This window comes from Myotis nattereri (assembly GCF_964212035.1).
Source record: "Myotis nattereri genome assembly, chromosome: 5".
Taxonomy (NCBI): Eukaryota; Metazoa; Chordata; class Mammalia; order Chiroptera; family Vespertilionidae; genus Myotis; species Myotis nattereri.
In genome coordinates this window covers 22,502,757-22,525,771 of record NC_138080.1, presented here as the reverse complement: position 1 = coordinate 22,525,771, position 23,015 = coordinate 22,502,757, and the positions used below count along the sequence as shown (strand labels likewise).

Sequence of the window (23,015 nt, the reverse complement as noted above, 5' to 3'; positions counted from 1 at the left end):
AGTCTGTAGCAGAGAGAAAATGGGCAGGAGAAATACCCCAATTCCGCCTCCCTTCCTCCAATCTCCTGCTGGCGCTTCCCGTTGGCCAAACCCACCTGGATGGCAGGAGATGAGGGAGGTCGAGAGACACAGTTCATAGAGCCAGCCCCGCCTCTCCCAGGACACCAAGCAGGAAAGGGCAGCAGGAGAATGACAAAATACACCAAAATGCATGAGAACCCCTAGAACAGTGGTTCTCAACCTTCCTAATGCCGCGACCCTTTAATATAGTTCCTCATATTGTGGTGAACCCTAACCATAAAATTATTTTCGTTGCTACTTCATAACTGTAATTTTGCTACTGTTATGAATCGTAATGTAAATATCTGATATGCAGGATGTATTTTCAGGGGTCGCGACCCACAGGTTGAGAACCGCTGCATGGATATACTAGTTAAAGAAGGCAAGATTACCTAGGATTGAACCCCAGGGAAGACGAACAGTTAGTAGAAAGGGAGGAGCGGAAGAGAAACAGTGACAAGAAAGATAGGAGGAAAACTAGGAAAACACAAAAGGAGGACATGGCCAGGTCATCTAAGCAAAGAAAAGTGGCCCAGGAATTTGGTAGCCTGGAGGTCTTCGCTGATCCTCCCTAAAAGAGTTTTGGTTGAGTGATGGGGCTAGATGCCAGCCTGGAGGGGTAGAAGAATTAGAGGTGAGGAGGCGGAGGTAATGCCTATAGTTAACTCCTTTTTTATGAGAGGGAGTGAGACATGAATTGGTGGCTGGAAGATTTGGTGTTGGGTGGGCTATCTAATGATGGGGGAATATTTATTTCTCTGAATTGGTTATTCCCGGCAATGTTCCAATATTCTACTGTCTTCTCCCATCTAATATGCTGGAATTCCCAAACGCCCATTTGAGGTTTTGGGTCATGATTTTAGTATCATCGGCGCAGGTAGGAATGCCTTCCAATGATCAAATCGTGCATGGACAATGGCACCTGTAGGTCATAGAGAGGAACAGGCTTTACCAGAGTCTTACAGCTTTTCTTTTCCTGGGGGCCTCAGCATTTTGGCTGTTGGCACTGTTTTTGACTTTGGACTTCCCGCTGAGCCCAGTGGTGCTGGGAGGGACCTTCATGGACTTGTTGGGTTTGAGTCGGGGGAACTTCTGGGTTTTGCTGCCTTTCCTGGGGGCCTTTTCCTTGGCTTCACCTAATGAGAGGGCCTTCTTCACCTTATCTGGCATCTTAGGTGCCTTTCTCGCCTCACCTGGATTTGGAGTGTCCTTTGTCTCACTTGCCTTTTGGGAGGCCCTTCTCCTTGCCTTCCCTGGGTGTCCTCAAAGCCAACATAGCGAACATCTCTCTGGGCTGGATTATCCTTTTATTCTTGGGAGCTAATTTGAAGCTGCTCTGGCTCCCCTGGCCTTGGAGTTGATGGTTTTCAGAGAAGTTCCCAGGTCTGAATGTAAGCCAGCAGGTAGAGGGCATGTATAGAGAAGACGGAGAGGAAATGGAGGATTTCACTGACCGCTGCACAGGGGTGACAGTACAATAAGACAGGAGAAGGGCTTCCCCAGTAGAGTGTACATATCAGGGAACATGGTTGTAAATTGGATCAAGAAACAGACTTCACAGCATGTGGCTATCCCCAGGGAACTTCCCTGTCCTAGAAAGAAAAGAAAAAGATAGACCCCAAGAGTTTAAACCTGACCATCTTCTGCTCACAACGTGTTTTCCTTTTTCTTTTTCATCAAGGGACTTTCATTTTGCTTGTGTGTGTGCGTCTTCCATGAATCATGCTAATCCTTCCTTGTTTAAACTTTCTGATACAAAGCACTTTCTGCATTTATATTGCGGATTTAATTTCAGGAGGAGCCCACATATTCACACTCACCTCACTTTCTTAAAACTGGAAAATACAGCCCCGCCACTCCCTGGGGTTGACTCGGCAGTTTCAGTGAGAAGGTCAAGGGTGCACCCGCTCTGACCCAGCAGTTCTGCATGTTGGAATTTATCCTGCAGGAGAAAACCTTCACAAGTGCACGAGGGGGTTTGGTCAGAGTATTCATCACACTTTTGCTTGTAATAGAGACAAACTGGAAGCGTTTAGGGGAATATTAAATAAATGATGATGCATCCATTCACAAGAACACTGCGCAGGCTTCTCAAAGAGGGAGGTCCGTGTGCGGATGTGCCCTGTGTGGCGAGGGGCACCGCACACTGCAGAAACTATGTGTCATATTCCCAGTTTTGTAAAGAGAAAGGTGATTTTGGCTGTTTGTTTCCACTCACTCAATATTATTTATTGAGCACCTGCTGTGGGTTGGGCACTGTTCTAGTTGCTGGGGACACAGCTGAGGACAAATCAGACAAATCTTCATTCGAATGGGGCTGAAATTCCAGCGAGGGAGACCACTGTCAATAAGACAAATAGAATGCCTAGTTTGTTTGATGTGAGAAGCTGCTAAAAGCAAACAGGGGTGGAGATGTTGGCAGGGTTGAGATTTGAGATCTGGCAGCCAGGGAAGGTAATATTTTAGTACAACCTGAAGGAGCTGAGGGAATGAGCCCTGCTCAGACCGGGAGGTATAGTAATCCAGGAAGAGAGAGCAGGCGATGCGAAGAACGTGTGTTGGGAAAACATTGGAAGATAAACACCAACCTGTGAGTGTTGCTTATCTCTGGGAAGTGGAATGTGGTAAGGGAATGCCATTTTTAAATGTTAAAAATTAAAAAATTTCAAATGATAAAATTTTTAAAATTAAAAACAAAAGAATACACTAGCATATTTTCCTTTTATAACTAAAGTCATTTGTTCTTTTTTTAAAAGGGAATCTTGCCGAAACCGGTTTGGCTCAGTGGATAGAGCGTCGGCCTGCGGACTGAAAGGTCCCGGGTTCAATTTCGGTCAAGGGCATGTACCTGGGTTGCGAGCACATCCCCAGTGGGAGATGTGCGGGAGGCAGCTGATCGATGTTTCTCTCTCATCGATGTTTCTAGCTCTCTATCTCTCTCCCTTCCTCTCTGTAAAAAATCAATAAAATATATTTAAAAAAATAAAAGGGGATCTTAAGGGTTGTGCAGGTGGTGTGTCTCTTCATGGTGAGGGCCCAGAGGAGAGTCAGCCAGAAAAGAAAGTGAGTAAAGTCAGATGATGGGAGCTCTGAGAATTAAGAGGAAATAAGAGAAGCAAAACCAACAGGGATTTTTTTTTAATTGAGGTGAGATGAGATTTATGTAACATAATGTAACCATTGTAAAGTGAACAATTCAGTGGCATTTAATACATTCACAGTGATGTGCAACCATCTCTTCTAGTTCCAAGACATTTCCACTTCCTGCAAAGGAAGCCCCATCCCCATTAAGCATTCCTGAATCCCCCTCTTCCTCCAGCTCATGCAAGCACCAAACTGTATTCTGTTTCTGTAGATGTGCCTCTTCTAGATGGACAAAAGATTGAAACAGCCTGGAGTCCATCAGCCAATGAGCTGATAAACAAATGGGAGTCTATTCACACAGTGGAATATTATTCAGCCACGAAAAGGAATGAAGTAGTGATACACACTACAATGTGGGTGAACCCCAAATGCATTATGCTGAGTGGAAGAAGCCAGACACAACAGGTCGCCTCTCGTATGATCCCATTTATATGAAATGGCCAGTGGAGATTTTGCAACATTTATTTTGAGCCTGATATTCAGAGAGTGGGTCACACTCTTGAATTATTTCAGGTTAGAGAGAAGGTCTAGTCATCCATGGTGAGAATGGGTGTTGATGCCTCCAGTGAAGCGAAGGGACTGAGACTTAGGTGGTAAAAAGAAGAAATAGGAAAGTTAATACTAGTAGCAGCACTTGTAATAAAAACAGTAACATAAGCATTGATTGTATGGTCACCATGAGACGAACCCCATCTTATGCTTTCCTAAGCTTACTAAGTTTTCTAATCATCACAGGAGCCAGAGTAAACAATCACAGAACGCACTGCATGCAGAGCCCTGTTCTAAGTGTATTGTGTTTATCCACTCATTCCGTTCTCATACAGCCCTGTGAAATAAGTGCTACTTTCCCCATTTTATAGAGGAGGAAATTGAGGCTCAAAGAAGGAATCTCTTCTGCTCGAGGTCAAAACCATGCCTGGTCCTTAAGCCCTTGCAGCTACTCTGCTGTATGATTTCTCATGCAGACATTTCCAGTTTTCTGAGCAGAAGCATGGTCTAGCTGCCCCGGGTAGACTTCTTTTTTCAGAACCCAAGTGTTGAAGGTCCTTGGATAATATTAAAAAAACAAATGACACATCAAATCTATTTGGTGTCGGGTTTTTAATTTTCTCTTCATTTGGTTTTCCTGCTGACATAATGAATCTCTTTTGGCCTCTATTCTGTATGTGAAAGGTAGATCTTTACACATGTCTTGGAGAGTGTTAGTACCTGACGCTGCGTTTGCTTGCCCTGCCCCAAGCTTGCCTGGGATCTGGATGTGAAAGGAAAGTTGCGCCTCGTTGTCGCTGGCCATGGTGCTGAAAACATCCCGGACAGCACCAGGGTTGCCCTTGTTAGCATGTTGTCTCTGCTGGAATCTCATACGGATGGGCTGGCGGAGAGCTCTTTTCTAGGCTTGATTTTTTGGTTGTTACTGTGTGTTAGAGAGTGTGAAGCCAGGTTCTGAACACCGCAGGCCCTTTGAATTATTGGAAGTTTAAATATTTATTAATATGACTTACTGAGGATGGCCTGATGAGGATGTGGACTAGCATGCAATGGTTGATTGGTACTACATTAAATTGTGGCAGTCGGTTGGGACTCAGGTGAAGTCTAGTCAACTTGGTCTCATCCATATGATTAAGGCCCCAGGTGTATCTCAACTCCAATTTTTAAATAAAGGCAAAACCATCCACCTTTTTTTAAAAAAAAAAATCCCCACCCAAGCATATGTTTCATTGACTTGAGAGAGAGGAGAAGGGAGAGAGAGAAAAAAAAACATTGATGTGAGAGAGAAACATCAATCAGTTGGCTCCCTTATGTGCCCCTACTGGGATCAAACCCATAACCTAGGTATGCGTCCTGACATGGAATTGAACCCACAGCCTTTTGATGCACAGGACAGCCCTCCAACCAGCTGAGCCACCCAGCCAGGGCAAAAACCCATCCACCTTTTAATAAGGGTAAGCTGCCAAGTGGTCTTCCATGACCTCATTTATGACCGTAAGCAATTATTTTAACCTCTCTGAGCCTTGCTTTCCTTATCTAGAAAATGAGGCTTGCAGCAGAACCCACCTTATAAAATTGCTGCAAGGAATTAACTGAAACAATGAGTGGAAAGTGCTTCGCATGGTGTCTGCCCAACGAAGCACTCAATAAATGGCAGCTGTAATTATGGTTGTTGTGCCTGTTAATGGCCCCATAATAGTTGATCATATTGCCAAGTTAAATTGTGGCTTTGGTTTAGTGGAGCAAGGAATACGTTCTACACCCGTACATCTAGAGCCCCGGTACCCTCCTCTCTTTTCCTGGTAATTGTGACTAGTGTGGAACTAACATGAAAATAAGGTCTGTTGGGATTTTCCCCACAAGTTCAACTGCTTGGTTGACTCAATGAAGTATCTGTTTCCTCATAAAACATCCATCAGGCGGCCCCCATAGTAGAGACAAGACCTTGATCAGTTAACAAACCTGATTTGATTTTCATACTAACAACAGGAGATTGGAAGTGAGATGGGGGGCAGGGGGAGAGGGGAGGCACCACAAAGAGAAGGATAAGTTACTTGGATATTCTGCAAGGTCTTGCTAAGGGGCTGGAACCATCAGCCATACCCACTTTGCAAATTGATTTTCCTTGATGTTCTGGTTCTCAAGAGCAGCTCCTGTTAGCAGATGCAGTCCTCCCTCCCTCCCTGGGAAGAATTGCTTGGTCGTTTCCAGTGTCACACACAGCCCCTCTCCAGGGCCTCTGTGGGTCCTTATCAATTTAATTGAGGGGGGAGCTTTGTGCATCTGTACTTGCCTGCAGGGCTGTTTGCTACCCTGCCTTCCAGGAGCCATTTCAGGAGCCAGCTTTTCCTCACATCAGGGATGCTTCTCTCCTTTCATCTCCACCCCCCCCACCCTCCCTCCCCTTGGCCTCTTCGGCTGGCTGATTATTCTGGATCCCGCTGACACAGGTGCTTTTTCACCAACCAATCCGGAAGCAGGAAGGCTCAGCTCAGCTAGCAGAGGCATTGCTCGCTGCAGCTGTGAGTTAGAACCCAGGCTTTCTAAATCCGGAGGATCAGGCATAACTTGGGGTTGGGCTGAGAAAGCCTTACCTCCCCCTGCCTGGACTTCTGCCTGGGGCAAGGCATCTCTTCCCATGCCAGAACCTCAGTACCCAGTCTTCGTGTCTGTGCCCAGTCACACCATTTTCATTTTAAGGAGCTGGTTCTGTCCTTAACATGCCCATAGAGAGTTGGCATGAGATGGAGTTGGGGAAGAGGTGCAAAAAACAGGAACCCACCCACCCTTCTTTCTTGCACAGGTGTTTATTGGGCAACTACTATACTGTATAGCATACACCCTCTTTGGTGCTGAGATGAACAAAGTAGACAAAAACTCTTGCTTGCTGCCCTAACCGGTTTGGCTCAGTGAATAGAGCGTCGGCCTGCAGACTGAAGGGTCCCAGGTTTGATTCCAGTCAAGGGCATGTACCTTGGTTGCGGGCACATCCCCAGTGAGGGGTGTGCAGGAGGCAGCTGATCAATGTTTCTCTCTCATCGATGTTTCTAACTCTCTATCCCTCTCACTTCCTCTCTGTAAAAAAATCAATAAAAAAATATAAAATCATCTTCATTATAAAAAAGATTCTTGCTTGCATAGAGCTTACAGTCTAGTAGGAGAGACAAACAGGGAAAGAAGAAAAATATAGCAGATGTTTGGGGACAAAGACCAAGGGAAAGAATGAAGCAGGGGAAGGGGGATGAAGGATCTGACCTTTGAGTAAAGACCTAAAGGAAGTGAGGGAGGGAACCAAGTAAGTCTCTGGGGGAAAGAGCATTCCAGGTGTGTGCACAGCAGAGGCAAAGGCCCCGGTGTGTTTGGGGAACCTGGAGGAGGCCAGTGTGGTTGCAGCTGAGTAAATGGGGAGAATGGAGAAGATAGGGGCAGGGCGTGCAGGGCCCTGCTGGCTGCTGGGAGGACTTGAGCTTTCGTCTGGGGGAAATGAGAGCCAAGGGAAGGCAATGGCTACTTCCACGCGCATTAAGTGATACTTTTCTTTTTGCTTATTTGTCTTATTCCAGCCTTGCTCTTGTTTCATCAGATCTTGGGTTTCTTATCAGCCCCCTTGCCTGAGTGGTAGCAGAAGATGAGGAGTGCGAATTCTCCTGGGGTCAGGACATGGAGGAGAAAGCTTGGGGGAGAAAGAAAAGCCCCCACCACTTCTTTCGGGATGACTCAAAACCACAATTACCTGGGCTCCTCCTGGCCCTGAAATAGATGCAAGGCAGCTCTTGCCAAACTTCAGTGTGCACACAGATCCCCCGAAGCTCTTGCTAAAATGCAGCTACTGACTCAGCGGGTCGGCTGGGGTCTGAGGCTCTGCGTCTCAGTGGGAGCTGCCGATGCTGCTGGTCCTTGGACCAGAAGGACCTGAGGTCGATGGTGCACCGTCCCTTCTGGGGCATTGGCAGGATGCATGGGTGCATGGAGGGAGAGGGAGATGACATTTGATAGCCAGTGTGGCTGTGTCTGTCAAGAACTAAAAAAAAACAGAAACAAGGGGGGAAGAGGCAACCTTGTTCCATTTGCCGGGTGTGCTGACTAAGGCTTCATCACTGTACCCAGCAAGCTCTGGCTCTGAAATCCAAGCGACATTGTGCACCTGAAGCCCTGATAATGCAGCCCATCAAAGTGCTGCTTGCTGCCGGCCTTCTGGGACGCTTCCTGGAACCTCAGCTTGAATCTGATGCAAAGGAAGGCACATCCCAGCTGTTTGGGGGCAGGAGGCCAGGGGGCCAGAGGAGTGAGAAGGAAGCTTAATGCAGAAGTAAGCAGGGAGCTAGCTGGCAGGGAAGGGAAGCAAAATCATCAGATTCAAATCATGATTTCAGAAGCCTCGGTAAGGGGAGGCCAGGGAAGGGCTTGGCGTTGCTTCTCTGTGTACAAATATTGTCTCTTATTTTCCGGGCTGCAGGGTGAGGCAGAATGGAGTATTTGTGCAACAGAGCCCAGCTTTGTTCTCTGTGCTCCTAATGACTGTCAGCTCGGAGGCAGGAAGCCAATCAGAGACGATCGTCGGCAAGGCTGGCTTTTGTTGGCTCCCCAAATTGCCCTGAGTCTCAGATTTGCTTTTCAGAGTATGCATGGAGTGCAACTCAGCTGTTTTCGGCTGGAGGCAAAGGCTGGAGCTGGTGACAAAGAAGGCCCGGCTTTCCTGACTTATGTAGACGTTTACTCCCAGGTTTTCTGTTGCAGACTCTGTTTTCCCACCTGGAAAGTGGGTTTATGCCCCAACTCCTCCAGCCTGTAAGACCCCTTGGTTTTGTGGAGCTTCCAAAATGCTGAGCCTAAGTCTAGAGCCAAAGAGGAGACTGAAAGCAGTTAAGTTTCCAAGGGAGAAAGCTGGGAGGAGGACAGCAGCTAAGCATGGCCAAGTTCACCAGGACCCGCTCTTCGATCCTTTTGCACAATAGTGGATTTCAGTGTTCCCCGGTGACACTTGGCAGTGTCTGGAGATCACCTTTAGTTGTTGTGACTTTTAATTGTTATAACTGGGGAGGAGAGGGTGCTACCGGTAACCAGTGGGAAGCCAGGGATGCTGCTCAACATCCAGTGCCCAGGACGCCCCCACCCTAGAGAATGATCCGGCCCGGATGTCCGTAGTGTTGAGGTTGGGCAGCTCGGCTCCAGAGTAAGCAATACCTTATGCTTTCTCCCCCTAACGCCCCTTTCTCCAAACCTAAACCTTCTTCTCAGGGTCTGCCAGGTCCATGAATCAAGGCTGCTGGACCAGGGGTGCTTCTGCAGGTCCGACAGGGGGACAGGGGACCTTCTCACTCACCAACCGACCAAGCCCTAATATGAACTGAACAGGACAGACCTTCCCCAGGTAAACTCCACCCAGTGGGTCTCTCTGGGGATCTTTTTAACCACAGGAGAGTTCCCAGGATACAGGGAGGAGTTTGCCTGGAGGGAGGCTGGATGCTGCCTCTGCAAATAGCTGTTGGTTACCTTTGCACTTTCCTGATAATGCCCTGTGATGCACAAAAGCTTTAAATTTCGATAAAGTCCAATTTATCAATTTTTTTTCTTTCGTTGCTCATGCTTTTGGTGTCATATCTCAACCGTATTTTATTTATTTTTTTTATTTTCTTTGGTTAATCCTTATCTGAGGATATTTTTGTCATTTATTTTTTTTAGAGAGAAAGAATGTGTAGAAGGGAGGGAGGGAGGGAGAGAAACATCCATGTGAGAGAGACACAGGGGTTGGTTGCCTCCTGCACACACCCCCACGGGCTGGGAATCGAACCTGCAACCCAGGTATGTGTCCTTGACTGGGAATCAAACCCGAGACCTTTTGGTTCAAGGACCTATGGTCTAACCACTGAGAAACACTAGCCAGCGCTGATGATCACCGTATTTTAAATTGCAACCCAGAATGTGACCTTTCTTGCCTTTTCTTTCTGTAGCATTCACCATCTTCTAATGTACTGTGTAGTGTGGTTATTTCACTGACTTGCTTCTCCTCACTTCTCTGTCTTACTCTCCAGTGCCCATAATAGGGCCTAGCACAGTGACGGCGAACCTTTTGAGCTGGGCGTGTCAGCATTTTGAAAAACCCTAACTTAACTCTGGTGCCGTGTCACATACAGAAATTTTTTGATGTTTGCAACCATAGTAAAACAAAGATTTATATTTTTGATATTTATTTTATATATTTAAATGCCATTTAACAAAGAAAAATCAACCAAAAAAATGAGTTCGCGTGTCATAGGTTCGCCATCGCTGGCCTAGCACATAGTAGGTGCTGAATTTCATATTTGTCCAATAAATGTTAGCGGTGAGATGGAAGAAGATTATTCACATTTTCCCTAAAAAGTCATCTGCCTGTTTTTTAGGGCAGAGGAATTACTCTGTATGAGACTATAATGGTGGCTACATGTCCAAACCCATGAACTGTTCAGCACCAGCAGTGAACCCTAGCATCAACTGTGGACTTTGAGTTACTATGATATGTCAGTGTAGGTTCATTAGTTGTAACAAATGTACCACTTTGGCGGGGGGTGGGGGCGGGGGGCCGATATGATAGTAGGAGAGGCTGTGCATGTGGGGGAGCAGGGGGTTGTGGGAAATCTCTGTACCTTCTGCTCAGTTTTGCTGTGAACCTAAACAGCTGGAAAGCTTTTCCTTAATTCTCTGATACTCCCTTTGAATATATGATTTTAGCCACCATCATAGCAAACTGCATCGTCCTCGCCCTGGAGCAACACCTACCTGACGATGACAAGACCCCCATGTCTGAACGGCTGGTGAGTGATGTCTCTCCTCTGCTTCTGTGGCAACTGATGGGGTAGTGGGAGCAGAGGCCACTCTGGGTCTTGGAGCCAAGAGCTGGATTGTGGACCCCCTGCCTGGGGAAGCATAAATATCACAACACCAATAATCTGGGACGAGAGATGCCTTCACTGTCCATCGCCAACCCTTGCCCCCGACAAGACCTGGTGTCAACCAGGTGGGGTCGGGTGAGAGTGGTCACACATTGTTCATGAAAATGTCACATTCAAACCCAAATTCTTGTGAAAAATTTGGTCCATACACCAAAATACAAAGAACAGTAAAATGAACACACACACACATACACGCATACACACACACACGCACATATATACACACACACACCCCATGAACCCATCATCCAGATTCAACAGTTGTCAAGATTTTGCTTCATGTGTATTTTCTGTCCTTTTTTTTTTATTTTCATGGTTTGTCTCAACCAACATTTCTTTTCCTTTCTTTTTTTAAAATAAATTTTACTGATTTTTTACAGAGAGGAAGGGAGAGGAATAGAGAGTTAGAAACATCGATGAGAGAGAAACATCTATCAGCTGCCTCCTGCACACTCCCCACTGGGTATGTGCCCGCAACCAAGGTACATGCCCTTGACCGGAATTGAACCCGGGACCCTTGAGTCCACAGGCCGACGCTCTATCCATTGAGCCAAACCAGCTAGGGTGACCAACATTTCATAAGGCAAATCCCAAAGAACATGTCAGTTTGTGGTCGGATACCTAAGTTTGCATTGCTAAAAAGACAGGTGTTTCTTGCATCACCACAGCTTTATATTCACGCCCAACACAAGTAACAGTGGTTCCTTGGGGTCATCTAAGACCCAGTCAGTAATCACATTTCTGTGATTGTCTCAGAAATGGCATTTCACAATTGATTTGTTTGAACCAAGATCCAAGCATGGTCTAGATTTTGTTAGGTCACTTAAGACTTTTAATTTAGAGTAATACATTCTCTCCTGTCATTGCCTTATTGCAGAAACCAGTCCAGATGCCCTAAGGAGTGCCCCACATTCTGATTTTTGCCTGGTGGCTTATTTATGATGTCATTTAGCTGTTTCTCCATCCCCTGTGTTTCCTATACATGGATGTCAGCTCCGGAGGACATTCAGAGTCCCCATTCAAACTCGGCAGAGCTGAAAACTAGCATTAAGATCCTTCTTGACCCACCCCCAGCCCCCAGCTCCTTGCTCCCCTCCTGGCATCCTGACAATACAACGGAGGAGACTTCTCTCCTTTCTGTCACTTTTAGAAGCAGTTGTATTAGCTCCAGGGTAGAGAGGGGGTTGTAAGAATCCTAATGGTTCCTAATTCATACAGTATTGATGGTCTCAAGACTTTGGAATTTTAATATAAAAAAGATAGAACCAGTCTAGCAAAATTACGATTTCAAGACCTTTTTTTGATTTTGCTAAGTGAAGAGAGTCAATTGAGAGAATAGTAAGCAAACAGTAGTGCCATGGTGAACTGATATACAAAAAAATGAAGGCAGAATGCAAATGATTGAAGCTTGAGAAACGTTATCATAACAGATGGGAAAGTGTCTGTGTAGGGACTCTGATAGAGTGGAGCTTATAGCTTCATTTCATCTATAGACCATCAGCTGGAAACCAGAGCTGGCGGGAGGTCCAGAGAGAGGTTGGGGTGGAGCGGGCAGAGGCACTGGCCCTTTGCCAGTGAGCGCAGAAGTATTTTTCCAATATTTTAGCAACCTGAACATCTGTGCCGGTGCATACCAGCTGAGAGCCATCAGAAATGTCAAATTTGGGGGGTGAGGTCGGTGCACCGGGTCCAACCTCAAAGGCCTTGAGTGATGTGTGTGACAAGTCCATAGGCTAAGCCAGCGCTTTTCAGGTAGAGTTTTCTGTGGTGATGGACACGTTCTCCATCTGCACTTTCTAATATGGAAACCACTGGAACGGTAGCTAGTGTGACTGTGAAACTGAACCTTGCATTTTATTTCATTCAAATTCATTTAAATTTATTTAAATGTAAGCAGCTAATGTAACCAGTGGCTGCTGTCTTAGACAGCGCAGGTCCAAACGGTTCTCCTTGGCCAAGTGGTGTGTGAAGCTGACCAAAAGGAAAGAGGGAGGGTGCCTTCCCCTTGTGTCTGTTTCTCTTGCAACAGCCTTCGGGCCAGACAACTCTGGGAAGGATGTGGTTGGGGCCGGGAGCCTGGTGTGTTGCAAGAGATGAGGGGAGGTGGGGACAGATCTCCAGGTGGGCTGGCGCCCTGATCCGTGCCACTCTCTGCCTAGCAAAGACCTGACGTTACCCTCTCTCCCTTCCAGGATGACACAGAACCGTACTTCATTGGAATTTTTTGTTTCGAGGCTGGCATTAAAATCATCGCCCTTGGGTTTGCCTTCCACAAAGGCTCTTACTTGAGGAATGGTTGGAACGTCATGGACTTCGTGGTGGTGCTAACGGGGTAAGCGGAGCGTGCTGTGTTTCTTAGCGTTATCTTGAATTCCAGGGACTTTGGAAATGTAGCCGCTGGAGTGGTCCAGGCCAGGCTCGAGGAAGCTGAGCCGCCATGTTCTTCTGCCTTCCTTCACCCCACCTCCCAATCTCGGCTACATATCACAGCGGATGCTTTCTGTTACAATTAGAATAATAGCTTATTAGAGTCAACTGCTTCCAAAGTGCTTTATGTGCGTCCTCTCATTTAATCCTCACAACAACCCAATGAATTAGGAAATATTAATATCCCCATGTGACCACTGAGGAGTCACAGAGAGGACTTGTCTGAGGGCACCCAGCTAGGAAGGGATGGAACTGGGATTTGAAGCTGAGATTATGTGATCGCAGAAGGCATGTTGTTAACTCTTGTGCATGCGTGGTCCTTTTGCTTTGCTTGGAGATGTCTTGCCCCTAATTTAAATTGGTTAATGTTTGTCGAGGACTTTGGGGTGCAAGAGGTAGTGGTAGGACTCTGCAGAGGACCCATCTAGATAAGGTGCAGTCCCTGCCTTCGGGAAGTCTTCAGATCTGTATACAAGGAACTATAGTTGAAAGGTGGGTGCGTATACACTTTCCATCAAGGACCCTCTATAACAAAAAATCCAAAACTAGGTAATGACAAACACAACCAAAGTTTATTTCTCTATCATTTTAAGTTCAAAATAGCTGTTCCTCATTGGCGGGCTTCTCTCCTCCAAATAGTGGTTGAGGAGCCCGGGCCTCATAATGGTTCCTCATGTTAACCCACACCTTCCAAGAACTCTGCTTATCTGCATCAAACCACAGAAGAGAAATGAGCATGGAAGGTGATACTGGGGAGGTTTATGAGCTCGGCTGGGACCTGGCACATACTCTAGTCATATGCCATCACTACAAGAGAAGCTGGGAAATTTGAGACCGTGCATAGAGAGGAAGGCAGAAGGCAAATAGATTTGGTGAAAGGCCAGCCACTCTCTGTCCCAGACCTCAAAGCCCTTTATCAGATCCCAGTAAGGACATTAACATTTTGTGTTGATTCTGCCTCCTCTGCCCACCCACTCCCCTCCCTCAAGCTAAGCCTGGCTCTTCTCTTCCAAGCCCCCTCTTTGTTGGGAGGCCTTCCTTATAGTTCTCCTCTGTGGGGTCGCAGTCCTCCGTGGGTTCCTATTTCTCTTCTAGGCTCTGTTGCTGCTCTAGGTCCTGTCTCTCTTGGCAGATGCCATGGGTCTTAGCACTCATACTGTGTTGGCTAGGCTCTCGCTATTCACGTTTTGAGAACATATGTTGCTCAAAGCAATGTTGCTTCTCACAGTAGGAGCTATGTCATATGGGGCTGTTTCAGTAGAGGTGGTCAGAGGTGAGAAGTCTGTTTTGAGGACTCTGGGATAACTCTAGCAGGTGGGGTTTCCTAAGGGACCACTGTTGGCTGTACCCAAGTCCTGTGGCTTAAGACCTTAGCAGGTTCCAGGGACATGTCATGGCATTGGGCACTTTCCTCTTCACTTGCTAGAAAACTCATCTGTGAAATGGCCCCATGGCTGACTTTGTTATTGTTGTTAAAAAATGTATAATAACCGAAACCAGTTTGGCTCACTGGATAGAGTGTCGGCCTGCGGACTGAAAGGTCCCAGGTTTGATTCCGATCAAGGGCATGTACCTTGGTTGCAGGCACATCCCCAGTAGGAGATGTGCAGGAGGCAGCTGATCAATGTTTCTCTCTCATCGATGTTTCTAACTTTCTATCTCTCTCCCTTCCTCTCTGTAAAAAATCAATAAAATGTATTTTTTTAAAAAGTATAATAAAAATAATCAGACATTCAAAAAAATGTAGAAGACAATAGAACAAATATCTGTGTATGCAAATATTCATTCAGTGAATATTTAGTGTGCACCTACTATGCGCCAGGCTCTGAGACACAGCAGTGAACAAAATAGACAAATATCTCTTCTCTTGTGGAACTGATATTCTAGTGGTGAAGAAAGACAAAATGAATGAATGAATGAGATATCTAGTGTGTAGATGCTGGTGAAGGCTACAGAGATATAATAAATCAGAGAAGGAGTGGGATGTATTATGGGCAGGAGAGCTAGAAGCCATTGGGAGGGTGATATTTTAATGAAAATCTGAAGGAGGTGAGTGAATGAGCCATGAGGACAGCTGAAGGAGGAGAGGGCCAAGCAAAGAAAACAGTAGGTGCAAAGGCCCTGAGGCTGGACTGTGTTTGATGAACAGTGGAGGCCAGGGTGGCTGGAGCAGAGTGATGGAGGGAGAGTAGAGGAGGTAAGGGCAGGGAGGCGATGGAGCAACCTACCATCAAAATGAACCTTTCTAGTACAGTTTAAGTCCCTGTGCTCCTTTTTCGGGCCCCATTCCTTTCTCTTTCCCATCTAAAGGCAGTTTCCTGAATTTTGCTTATTTCCATTTATGCATTTACAGTTTTATTATATAAATATATAAGACATACATACATATGGTACTGTTTTGCATGCTCTACATTTCTCTATAAATGTTTTCTTCTACAACCTGCCTCTTGCACTTAGCATGAGATTACTCTGATTGACAAGATAAATCTTAGTATACTTAGTATTCTGCAGTATGAACATTCTACCAGGTATTTATCCATTGGGGTTGTTTCCAGCTTTGGGCTATTTTGAACCAAGCTGTCTCCTCATTCTTGCGAGTGGATTTCTCTAGGGGCATCTACCCCGGAGTGGAATTGCTGAGTCGTGTACCATACACATCCTCAGCTTCACTAGATATTGCCAAATTGCTCTGCAAAGTGGTTGTGCCAATTTATGCTCCCTGGGGGCTGGCTTTTGCTGGCAGGGGCTGACTTGACCTTGCTGGCAGGAAGGAGCCTTAAAAAACCCTGTTTTTTTGCCCTGGCCGGGTGGCTCAGTTAGTTGGCGCATCATCCTGTACACCAAAAAGGTTGTGGGTTCAATTCCCAGTCCAGGCACATACCTAGGTTGTGGATTTGATCTCTGGTTGGGGCGCACACGGGAGGCAACCGATCGATGTTTCTCTCACACATCGATGTTTTGCTTTCTCTCCCCCCCCCCCTTTAAAAATCAAGAAACTTATCCTCGGGTGATGATTTTAAAAATATACCCTGGGTTTTTTTTAATAGCATGGTTCTTGAAACACCTAGGGAAGCTCTTATACTGTTGAGCATAAAGCAAGTCTCACTAGGTGATCAGTACATTGAAAGGTGGCCATTCAATGGGGGCAGTTTGCCAGTTGGATGTTTGTATCTGCTCCTTGATTACAACAAGGTGGTCTTTTTTCTAATTTTATGACATCTGATGAGCCTCTAGAGGAGAAATTATTCATCTGAGGCAAATAGATTCTGAGGATAGAAGCTCATAGTGGTATCCATGAAGCCTTTAAAATTGCATGCAAATTTTTCTGGTTTTTAGTTTTCATTAGATTCTCCTGGGGTCCTAGTCTTAAAACCACAAACAGTTACTGTTGTAGGTTTCTATTCCTTTCTTCTTCTATTACCCTTCTTTCTTTTACCTGCATTTTTTCCTCTTGCTTTTGTTGCTTTTATTTCTTCAGTAATCAACCACCCTTCCTTATTGCCTGGTGGTTTTATCTCCTTCAAATTCAGGCACAGAGCTCACATTTCATTACTTCAAATTTCAAGGGGCTGCTTAGTCTCCTGTTGGGTCATAAGCTAGGAACAGGGAGATGAGACTCAAAGCGCTGCAAACCCGGCCTTCTGCTCAGGGTCACTGGTGGGGAAATGTAGTAAATTCTGAACTCCATGTTCCGAGTGTATTAATTTGACATTGAGACAAAGATGATTTTTATGAGCACTTTCTGATGAACTCATTGTCTTCTCACATTTCTGAGTAACCTATAGTATTAAAACACCCATTTTTTTATGGATTACCAAAGTTTTTGCCTTCTTCTTATGTAAAGTTTGGTGAGAAAGATCTTACCCATAGATTTTTTTGTTGTGTTTCTGTATAGCTCAAGGCCTCAGAGAAAGTCTAACTGTAATTTAATCAAATTCCTTTAAAGTGGACTTTCATTGTATTTGAAGGACTGAATCAAACTGAAAATGTGTAAGAGGAATATTTCAGATGCTTGGCTATACTTCTGAGATAACAGCTTTTACTGTAATGCTCAAATATATAAAACATCTGAGGGGTCAGATACAATTGTGCAAGTTAAGAAAAGAGACTGAACATTGGCAGGGTAGGGATGAAGACCGTTGTTTCCGTATTCTCGGGCTTAGCAGCATACACGCTTGGTAAAATAGATGGTTGCTAAGCTGGGAAGTGGTGATACTTCTGACCATCAGAGTGTCCTGGGGAATTCACTAAGCTGTTTAAGGAGATGGGGACCATTGCACTAATAAGAGATAGTCAAACATTCCACTGTGACAGAAAAAAATATGGGCGAAAGAGACTTCCAGAAATGGGGGAATTAACAGAGCCCAGTGGTTAAGACCTGGGCTTCAGCGTCAGAGGGCGCTCTGCCCGTGGTAAACTTGAGCATGTGAGCTAATATTTCTGAGCCTTGGTTTTCTCTCCTGGAAAAGGGGAATGATGATAGTGTCCACCTCCTTAGGCTGTGTAGGGATTAGAGGAGGCAGTATATGTGGCGAATGCCATGAGTGCTCCATACATGGAAGTTGGTGATCTGAAGGGGAAATTAAAACAAATTCCTTTGGAGGCGTACGGTTGATGCTGCAGGTACTCCATTCCACCATATTCATCCAGCTCACGCAGCTGTGGTTTGTAGTTCTCGTGCAAGCTAGCCTCTTTGCACCTCCAACGCTCTCATCTTTGTGCACTGCTGTTGGAGGGTCTTCCACAGCATGGCAGGTGCTTGTTCAGACCCCATGGCAGATGTTGAGCACCCCCAGGAACAGTCCTTCACCAAAGAGCAAGGGCGTTCGTGTATAAATACCCTGGCTTCCCCATTGCCCAGTAGAAAACTCAGAGGTGCGTTCTACGACTTCTCAAAGGGTCCTCTGCATGATAGAATCCCAGTTGCTCACAGTGAAACTCAGTCATCCATGCCCCCTTATCAACTCCCAGCTCATTCCTTATAATTCTGTGGGTCGCCTCCCTCAAGTCTTTGTCTTGCCTCTGCTCTCCGAGGTTTCCAAACGAACCCAAGGAGCAATAGGTGGAAAGCCTAGTGCGGTGGCCGGCAAACTGCGGCTCGCGAGCCACATGCGGCTCTTTGGCCCCTTGAGCGTGGCTCTTCCTAAGCCTTAGGAGTACCCTAATTAGGTTAGTAACAATGTACCTCCCTATATAGTTTAAGTTTAAAAAATTTGGCTCTCAAAAGAAATTTCAACCGTTGTACTGTTGATATTTGGCTCTGTTGACTAATGAGTTTGCCGACCACAGGTAGTGGATTTGATGTTTCAGCACCATGGACAGCACTCGGCACACTTTATTGTATGAGGGTGTCCTCCTTTCTCCCTCTGAGCTTCATCCCTCCCCCTAACTGAGGTGAGGGGGAGGGGGTACTTAGCAGGGGCCAGATGGCCAGGTGACGTTTTTGTGTGGCTGGAGAAGACCTTGCTGTTCCTCTCTCCACAGGTTGAGGGGCTGATGGAGGTGTTGTCCTCTTGAATTGCTATGACAAACTCCAGCCGGCCTCCACAGAGGCATGTGGCCACTGCCTCTACAGTTCGCAGGGTAATGACTCCCTCTTTCCTCACCAGGGCAGGGAGGTGGCTGCCTGGCAGGCAGAGGAAATCTCAGTGGAGCAGGAAGCAAGTGGGTACCTGGGGCCCAGGCAGAGGCTGCCAAGCGAGAGACACTGTGCTTTGCTTTGTGCAGGGAGGAGATACAGGCGCTGAAGATGGTGTGTGTGATAGAGCTGTCCAGGGAGGACAGGGGCCGAACCTTACTTTCAGTGAGGTTGTATCACACAGTGGTAAAGCTGAGCTTTAGGGGAGAGGGGAGTCGTAGGAAAATGGAAACCCCTCTTTTTCTTGACTTCTCTGGCTATATTGAGCTCCTTGATGATCTCATCCAACCTCAACGGTTTAAATACCTTCTAACACTAACATTTTCCAAACTTAACATTTCCAGCCTGGAGTTCTCTCCGAGTCCTCACTTAGAGAGGAATTCACTGGCATTTCACAGTCTAGATTGTCCAAAACGGAACTCCTGAGCACCTTCCTAATATTCCCTCTTCCTGTCTTCCCATGTCATTGGATGGCAGCTCCAGCCTTCAGGGGACCCTGGCCAAAAATCCTGACACCTCTTCTCTCTCACACACCCCATGACCAATATTTCTGCAGATTCTATAGGTTCTGTCTTTAACATACACTCGGGATCTCACTACACTTCCCATCTCCATCATCATCTCTCGGCTGGGTTGTTGAAGCAGCCTCTGTTCATGTGTTTCTGCCTCTGCCCTCCCCCTCCCCCCATAGCCTGTTATCATCACAAGCAGCCAGAAGGATCCTTTTAACACATAAATTAGATCAAATCACTTTCCTGCTCACATCTCTCCCGTGGTTCCCATCTCACTCAGTGCAGAAGCCGAAGTCCTCACCATGGCCCCCAAGGACCTGTGCGATCTGCCCCCATCTCCTCCCGCCCTCTTCACCCCCTACCCTCCTCCTCGCTCACTCCGAGGCTGAAGCTGCACTGGGCTTCTCCCTATACCATGAACTCCTCAGGCGAGTTTCCACCTCAGGGCCTTTGCACTTGCAGTTCCCTCTGCCTGGCATGCTCTTCTCCCAAATACCTGCTCATCTTCAAAACTTTACTCCAATGTTCCCTGGCCCCTTACCTACGATTTTAACACTCTCCAACACTTTCTGTTCTCTTCCTTCTATTTAGATTTTTTCCCATGCACTACCATCTTCTGACAAACTAGATATTTCACTTATTCATTTCTTTGCCTGTTCCTTCCACTAGGTCAGCTCCATGGGAGCAGGGATTTGGTCTCTTCTGCTCATGATTACATATATTCCCCAATGTCTGAAATAGTGCCTGGCACACTACTGTGCTCGATAAATGTTTTTGACTGAATGAATGAATTGATGGTACCTGTGGCTTACCAATATTGAGGGCAGGTTTACTATAAAATAAACTGCTTCTCAAGGCCGACAGACCCCTAGGGGCCTGAGGACCCATGGCTGTCAGTCGGTGCAGATGAGACGGTGCTGTTGGGCCTGTGACCTAACCATTGCATGTACTGTGGTTAGAATATGCCTGCCTGGGGTTGTGATGCCACCCCAGGAGTTATGGTGTGTCTTATGTCTTACAGCTCTGAATGCTAACTTTGGGAGTCAGCTGTGTTAGCTATTGGCATTAATCAGGTGGCACAGATTTGTAGATTTGTGTGGAGGAGGGAGTGTCTGGGCCGGGGGTGGGGTTGGGGGGGGGGTGTTCCCGGGCCCGCTGCGTGTGATTGTGCAGGTTGCCCATTTAACCAGGCGCTGGAGCATATTTCTAAGCCTGTGATTCAGTTATTTGTTAAACCTTCTTTGGAAACATCAGAGGCTCATGAGCTTCAAATGCGTTACTCCCGAGAGTCCCTTCAGCCCTAGGAAGCTTTGATTTTAGAAGTCAGCGTTTTGTTTGTCTTGTTTTGTGGAGGGTTTTTTGTTTGTTTTTTAGAAGGGGGTTGTACTGAAGGGGCACGGGGCATGGCGGTTTTGTTTTCACTCTTCACGGGCACGTTGGAAGGCCACCCACAGAATTTCAGGGCACAGAACTCTGGCATCAGGGATAGGAGGGAAACCTCAGCCTCTAAAGCCCTGCTCTGGCCACTAAAATGTGGTTGATGCCGTCTCGCTCGCTTCGTGTGGGTATTCCAGGAATGTTAAATGGAATAATTATAAGACTGAGTGGGCCGGAGGGATCAGACGAGGAGGTCTTTGTGAACTACACTGAGAAGTTTAGATGGACAGGACATTTTTAAAGCCAGCCCTGGAAAGTGTGCGGCAAAGATGACTTGCCATAAAATCATTGGTATGTAGTTGGTACACAGACAAAAAGAAAAGGAAGAGTGTGATAATTACAGTAGATTGTGAGGTCATTTCTACCTGCCACGCCATTTAATGAGCTTGTTTCCAAGGAAAATGCATGAGATGTGTTCCTTAAAGAACCCAGTTCAGTTAGGCGAGTTGGGAAGGCTTTTCTCTGCAAGTAACAGACGGGGCAGCTAGAAGGGGCTTTAGCATTAAGTAGAGGTTTGTGCCTTCTGACTTAGAATTCCACAAAGCAGTGGACCAGAACTAGTTGAGTAGTTTAGTGATGTCCTTCCGTCTTCCACTCCACCTTCTTTAGTGTGTTGGATTTTGACTTCATGCTTTGTCACCTCAAGTTTGCAAAATAGCTGCTACATCTCCACTTCTCACAGCCTCATCCATGACAGGAAAGTCATGATGGGGAGAGAAAGCTTGCATTGGAGGTATTTCTCTTTTGATCTAGAGAGAAAAATGTTTCCCAGAAGTTCCCAACAGACTTCCTATTGGCTATGTATGGGTCACATGAGCATTTCTAGCTTCAGGGAAGACCAGAAACATGAGTATCGGCATTTTTGCCTTTTTATGGGAGTCTGGCTCTGCCTGTAGGTAAGCTGAGAGAGGGAAATGGCTATGGGGACAATTAGCAGTTTCTGTCACATGTGGCATACTATTCTCAACCTTTTATTTTTTATTGATTTCAGAGAGGAAGGGAGAGGGAGAGAGAGATAGAAACATCAGTTTTGTAATTCAGATGAGAGAGAATCATTGATCGGCTGCCTCCTGCAAGCCCCCCACTGGGGATCCAGCCCACAACCTGGGCATGTGCCCTGACCAAGAATCTTCCCGTGCCGAAACCGGTTTGGCTCAGTGGATAGAGCGTCAGCCTGCGGACTGAAGGGTCCCAGGTTCGATTCCGGTCAAGGGCATGTACCTGGGTTGCGGGCATATCCCCAGTGGGAGGTGTGCAGGAGGCAGCTGATTGATGTTTCTCTCTCACCAATGTTTCTAACTCTCTATCTCTCTCCCTTTCTCTCTGTAAAAAATCAATAAAATATATTTAAAAAAAAAAAAAAAAAGAATCTTCCCGTGACCTCCTGGTTCATAGGTCGATGCTCAACCACTGAGCCACACCGGCTGGGCTATTCTCAAGCTTTTATATCACATACTACTGTACACATTTTATATGCTATTACTGTCCAGGCTTAAATACACAAAACAACATATACCGTGCTTTATGGATGATTTACGGGTTTTCAAGGATATCTTTGAGTTATATGCATTTTTCCCCTTGTGCACTGACTTTAAAACCAGAACGTAACTCTCTCATGTAAAACACAGCGTTACTTTGGAGATGTGTGTTCAGATCCTGACTCTGCCACTCCAAAGATGTGTGACTTGGGGGCAAATAATTTAGTCTCCGGAGTTCTTATGTTAAACTAGAGGCCCGGTGCATGACATTGATGCACTGGGGGACGGGGGTGGGAGGTCCTTCTGCCCAGCCTGCACCCTCTCGCAGTCCAGGACCCCTCGGGGGGATGACGACCGGTCGCTATAATGCACACTGACCACCAGGAGGCAGACGCTCAACACAGTCAATTTGCCTATTGGCCTTTTATTATATAGGATGAGGCTCGTGTTAATACTTACCTCATTGGGTTGAGGTGAAAATGTAGGAATGGTGACAGCTTAACTGGAGAGACAGCCAAGAGGTTGGCTAAGGTTGGAAAGAGACTGAGCCCTATAGGCTTGATGGTGGGACAGACAGGAACCCAGAGTCAAGGAACCAGCGGGTGGAAGAGGATCAGGGAAGGAAACAGGAGATGCGTGGACAGGGAGTTAGGGAGGGAGGTAAGCCTCCTCGGCTCTGTCTATTGCAATTGCGGCAGAAGAGAGAAGAAACCCCCTGGGGCTTTGAGGCTTTGTAATTCAGAAGGAAAGAGGGTTGTCCATAGGGAGTTGGGGAGGCATGAAACCTTGGTGGCGGAGGGCTAAGAAGAAAAGAACACAGTAAGCCTGACGCTCCCCCATTTGGGAAGTTTGGCAAAGAGAGGAAGGAGGAAATATTTGGTAGTTTCTACCATGTGTGATG

At 46.4% G+C, this 23,015-nt stretch overlaps 1 protein-coding gene across 1 annotated transcript in view; it reads left to right on the top strand.

The window, feature by feature from the left end:
• Positions 1-10,382: 10,382 nt before the first annotated feature.
• CACNA1A (calcium voltage-gated channel subunit alpha1 A) overlaps positions 10,383-23,015 on the top strand; it is a 177,225-nt gene continuing 164,592 nt past the window's right edge. The window contains exons 1-2 of the mRNA XM_081091349.1: positions 10,383-10,484; positions 12,815-12,954. Of these exons, the coding sequence (XP_080947475.1) occupies positions 10,392-10,484; positions 12,815-12,954 (233 nt within the window). The 5' untranslated portion in view covers positions 10,383-10,391. The remainder of the gene's footprint in view (positions 10,485-12,814; positions 12,955-23,015) is intronic.